The sequence below is a fragment of the Buceros rhinoceros genome, unplaced genomic scaffold, assembly GCF_000710305.1.
Source record: "Buceros rhinoceros silvestris isolate BGI_N320 unplaced genomic scaffold, ASM71030v1 scaffold18038, whole genome shotgun sequence".
NCBI lineage: Eukaryota > Metazoa > Chordata > Aves > Bucerotiformes > Bucerotidae > Buceros > Buceros rhinoceros.
Genome location: NW_010428798.1, coordinates 33357 through 38961, shown reverse-complemented (window position 1 = coordinate 38961; position 5605 = coordinate 33357). Strand labels below are relative to the sequence as shown.

The 5605-nt window shown below is 40.1% G+C and overlaps 1 protein-coding gene across 1 annotated transcript in view; it reads left to right on the top strand.

Annotated features, from left to right (window-relative positions):
- The first annotated feature begins 3659 nt into the window (after positions 1 to 3659).
- Positions 3660 to 5605, top strand: part of STXBP3 (syntaxin binding protein 3) — an 18523-nt gene continuing 16577 nt past the window's right edge. The window contains exons 1-2 of the mRNA XM_010142417.1: positions 3660 to 3701; positions 4341 to 4422. Of these exons, the coding sequence (XP_010140719.1) occupies positions 4392 to 4422 (31 nt within the window). The 5' untranslated portion in view covers positions 3660 to 3701; positions 4341 to 4391. The remainder of the gene's footprint in view (positions 3702 to 4340; positions 4423 to 5605) is intronic.

Sequence of the window (5605 nt, the reverse complement as noted above, 5' to 3'; positions counted from 1 at the left end):
GGGAGCCTGCGATGGTAGCACCTGGACGGAAGCGTGTTTGCCGTACTCCGAGATAAAGGTGAATTACACAGAGTGTAGCTCTCCACGCCCGCTCTTGAAGAAGTTAAAGAAGGCAGTTCTCAAAGGACTTCCCTGTTGCTTCCAAAACGGCATTTTTGGAAAGCGTTCCCGGCTTCTGAAGGGGCTTGTCAGGTTGTCACCAAGTGTCTCTGCCCAGTTTATGTTGGTCTTCACGGTTTTCAGAAGAAAAAGCTGAGGCTGTCCTCACGTACTCTCAGAAATGAACTGCAGGTTTTGATCTCTGTGTTCGCAAACAGGTTCTGCTGCTGTTTGTTACAGAAGATGAAGCTGTAACTGATCCGTGTCTTGCTGGAGCTGAAGGGCCAGTAGTACCTCAGGTACTGCGAGACCTCTGGGGAGAGGCGTTAGCAGCCTGTGCGGAGGTTGTGGCTCCGCTAGCACCGTATCCAGCCTAGTGACCGTCTGGCACTGAAATGGGAAGGTCCTGCTGCCTCCTCATCGGCGTTTGCCTTCTCTGTTCCCACCTGCGAGCTCCAGCGTGCTTGCTTGTGTCCCTGGAAGAGGAAAGGGGACAGTCTGTTCCTGTGGCACGCAGTCCTTGACGGCTGACATCTGTACCCTGCTCGCAGGAGTTAGATCCCTTTGTTTAAAACCTGACCTTCAGAAATCCCCACTTTGACTGCTGTGCTTGGCCCGTTGCTCTCTTAAGTCATTTTTGCCATTATAAAGTGATTGATTTGTCCCGAGGTGTTTTGTAGGAGACTCGGACCTTAATAAAAGGAGGGAACCTGATCAAAGCACTAGTGCATCATCGGGGCATGTAAAGACTGTTGAAAATGGCATTGCTAGCGTGGACAAGACCATGAGGAAGAAAGGCTAGGGTGATGGTGAAAACGAAACGTTTATGGTGCATACTTGGTAAAAAGGAGGAGTCTTCTGGAAGGAATGCTTTGTTAGATAATGAGTTACTCTTATCTTTCCAAGGCTACAGCAACAAAGAAAATTTATGAACCAAGTTTTAGACCTTGTCTGGCGCTTCGTTGGCATAATTCAAGGCCATAAACAGCTGCTTTCTGTTTTGTTTTAAGGCTGATTTATCTGAAAATAATGTGTTAGTGATGATGATGCTTTGTGTAGCAGCTTTTTGTCATTGTGTATCTTACTCTTGTGACTAACCACAGAAGCCGTACCTGCGTTATGTGTACAGAGCATTGTACCTGTACTCCGGTACGGTGCTATTAAAACCACTTCTTTCCATCACCAGAGCCCTTCCTGTAAGGTGCAGTGTTAGAATTAACGTAAGCAGGAGTGTGTGGAAATGTTACTTCACCGAAGTTCGTTGTCAGTTAAGTTCAGATCAGTGGGGGAGAGGGAAGCTACCCATCTTTAGGAGGCGGTAATTCCGGTGGGTGAAATTATAGAACTGACTCTGTACTGCGGCTCTGTGCCTGTGTCTGTAAATAAGGTTATTTCCACAAGGAATTCTGTCTGTATTTTTTCTTACAGCTTTAAAATGTGTTCTAGACTTGTATAATAAGCTCTTAGCCTAGCCATAGATACCTGTATTATTTCCTAAAAACGATTCGCCAATTCTGCAGCTTTATTTTTCGGAACACTTGCTTACAGCAAAGGCTGTTTCAGTCCTTTCTTCAGGAAGTGTGTTATAAATGGTCATTAACTTTGCGAAGGTGTGGCTTGTTTGTCGCGCAGCGCTCTAGCAGTCTGCTGTTCCTTCAGGGCTGTGGAGGGTTCTTATCTGGATCAGGAAATAAAAATAGAAGAAAAATGCCTTAAACTAGTTGAATGTATTCAGAGAAGACAAAACTGGAGAAGGTGGTTAAGATGCACGGTTGGTGCGTTTGTGAGAAGGAAATGAAAACTTAGACAAAAATGGAGTGCTATTCATTCTTGGGTTTGTGATTTTTTTTTTTTTGTGCATTTAGAATGCTTACTAGAGGCAAACGAGGATTTTAAGAGCCTGCAAACCAGTGTAGGTCGGTTACTTGTGTAAAGCAGCTGCAGGTTTAGGACAAAACAAATAGCAGTTGGAACGTTGCGGGGCGCAGGCACAGTATCTGGTACGCTGATAGCATGGAATAAAATTTCTTTTCATGATGGGAGAAAGCTGACTTGTTTTTAATTACAGGAAGTAAATTCAGGACACAAATCACACATTTGTGTGTTCTGTTTATTGCCAAGTAAGTTAGGGTATTGTAGAAAAATGTATTTGAGATTTCAGACAAGGCTCTCAGGTACACAGTTTATGAAAAAGAATTTGGTTAAGGCTAAGGACTAATTCTTGGTAGGAGTGTGTTCAGCAAAGGTGAAGATTAATAACATTTTTATGAGGTTCTTTTTATGTAAGGTTTTAAAGTTGCTACGAAGAATGTTGATGCTGCAAAAATAACCAAGAGTGTGTCGGAATGCTAAAGCGTAAAGCACTGGTCTGTCGAAAGAAACTTGTCACGTTAGTGTGAAAGAATGTGTGGGACATCATGCTTCTCCTGGTTGCCTTTTACAAAGGTGTGATATCTGGGGAGTGCGTGCGCTACGGGGTGTTGGTGAAACCGGAATGAAGTGCAGACTGTGTGAGCAGGGAGGCTGCTCAGCTGGGGGAGGCTGCTGAATTCTGAGGCACCGGGGTAGAGAATGGAGTATCTTGGGATGGTGTCATGCCGTGTTGTATGTCCACCTGACTATTCCAAAACTTCTCATGGCTCTTTCACGTGGCAACAATCACAAAATGTGTGCTGAATTTACTTATTTATGTTTTAGGCTTCTGTTTCTATTATTGTTTTCTTTTTTTTTTTTCCTCTGGGGAGAAGGTCCAGCTGTTTTAGTAGACAGCAGTAGTCATCAGCTTAATCTGAAATTCTGGCCTCTGGGAAAAGAGAACAGAGTAATCAAACCTCTTTATTCCTGTGTTTGTAAACACCAGGTTTAAACAGTTCCCAAAGTCTCGTGACTTTTAATTAATACAACCCACTGCTGTGAGATCAAATTTGCATTAGCCTGATGGCACCACTTCTGAAAATTGCAGCTCAGTTCTGGTCATCTGTAAAAGCGGTGGGTCATAACTAGATGCTGATTCCTACTGCTGAATCCCGCACAAGCTTTTTAATTGGCATTTCTCCCGAAGTTGTCAGAGTAGGAACAGATAATGGATACTCTGCTTAAGATAACTTCCAGTTCCTGAAAGAACTGGTATTTTCTTCAGCTTTTCCTGGAATTCTAGAGAAAGAACAAGAGGTCTGAAGTTAGCATATATTTTAGAACAGATCTCTTTGTGAATGTGTTGGTCCTGCTGCCCTATCTTAGAGTAGCTTAAGTTTTTGCCTGTGCACTGTCCATTTAGTGGAAGAGCTCACTAAAAAAGTAGCAACAACAAAGTGAAATATTCACAGGCCCGCGATCATTCAGGCTGCTTTTTATGGAGCTGTTTATTATTAGCAAAAAGTGAAAAATGTAGCTACATCTTTCTGAAATAGGCAGGGACAGTTTGTGGTCCAGGATTCTGTGGAGTATTGATTCTTTTTTAGGTCTCTAAACAGATGAGTCTAAATGGGTGAACTTTTTTTAGTAACAATTGGATTTCTCTCATAAACTGTCTATCTCTGTTTCTTCTCACAGGACTAAAATCATTAGTATTTGATGACTGCAGGAAGGAGGAAGAATGGAAGGTACAGTTTTGTTATAATTTTTGTGAGCATGTTAAAGAACTTGAGCAAATAATCTGTATCACTGAGTATACAACAAATAAGTATTATTTAATGCTGGCACTTTCACTTAAAATTGTTTTGTATCCAAGTAATGTATTTTAGTTCTGTTAACTCAGATCTCTGTAAAATGAAAAAATATAGGAACTGTTTAACCTTTCTTTTGAAAAACTTGTATTTTATTAATTTCAAAAATTATACTTCTGTGCAGTACAGGAACAGGATTCGGCAGGACAGTAATTGATAGAGCTGCAAATCTTAAGCTGCAAAACAGGTTTAGAATAAGTACAGATATATTTAAGCAGGCTGTGGAGTAAATTCAAAAGCAGGAATTCAGAAGACTTGTGTCAAAGTGGAAGTGTTACAATACTTCCTAGCAGAAGTAGTGGGGACAAGCTGCTTTTTGAAGTTGGAGCTTATCTTTTGAAATCCTGTATGTAGGGAGCTTTCTTCTGATGCTGTTTGAGGTTTGTTTCCTACTGTAAAGTTGCTATATGCAGATGATGAAAAGATATTTACAAAATAGGTAAGTTATGGAAATAACATGTGTTTGCTGTAGCTGGTCCATTTATCTAAATACTTGTGTTTTTTACATATATTTAGGTAATTCTCTTAGATGATTACACTACTAAGTTACTGTCACTGTGCTGCAGAATGAGCGATCTACTGGCAGAGGGTATCACAGGTAAGCATAATTCTTTTTCATATACAGATGGCAATATCCTGATAAGAAAGAGGGAAAGAATAATATTGATGGTACCCTTGCAAGAAATTATCTTAATTTGGTTGATGAGGACAAGTAGCTATGGGATGTTAGACTAGCAGGCTTTATGGCTTGTACAGTACCCAATTGCGATGATTTTCTTTTTTAAATAAAAAATCAAATGATTCTCTGGCTGAAAACTAAACCCCCCTTCTTAAAATCTTTTTACTAAAGATTGCTGTAAGATTTGTTTTGTGTGTGTGTGTGTGGTGTTGGTTTTGTTGGATTTTTTATTTTTGCTTGTTTGGTTTTTGTTCTGTCTTGTTTTGTGTTTTTTGGGGGTGCCAGTGTTTGTTTGCTAATGTCCAGGATGGGGTAAATGAGGAAGTTATCTGTCATAGAGTGACTGTCAGCTTAAGTTAAGGGACAACCAAGAGCTCACTGAAGAATTAAGCAAATGTTAGTAAAACACGCAAGAATAGGCAAATTCCTCTCTGCATTGTATCCTAATGTCTTCTGTAAATCAGTAATGTTGGCTGCTTTGAATTAATTTACACTCATGAACAGTAGGGTTTGGTATAAGGGCAGAGAAACAAGTACTGAAGACAAAATGAGAACAGGTGACAGTAACAAACTGATGAGAGGTGTTTACAAGCAAGTGAATGTGATAGGGGTGAGAATTTAAATTTTAAGTTCTATGTTATGCAGATATCTTTTAGCCTCTTTGCAAAACGAGAGCTTTCCATAATTAAAACAAACAAAAAACCCCCGCAAAAACTTGAAACTAAGTTATATCCCTGATTACTTTAACAAGAGTAAACCCATAGGCAACGCTAACAGTAATTAGATTGTCACTTTTCCAAACAACTGGAGAGTTGGCTTTAGTGGAGTGGTGTTTCTCATCTGCTGGAAGATCACTCTTGTTCCTTGGTGATGGCTGCTGCCAGAAGTGGATAATAGATGGATCGTGGTATATCTGTTTTGCAGGATGCCTCTTTAGATAAGATATACTTTTAAATACATGTAGAAAAAGAAATTTTTGTGTAGTAAATTTCGTGGGCTTTTCTTCCCTACAACTTAAAGGATAGTTTTCCTATCATAAAACACTTTTCAAAGTTGCTTTTTATGATTGACCTTCCTTTAATGTTTATTAGAGTATCACCCT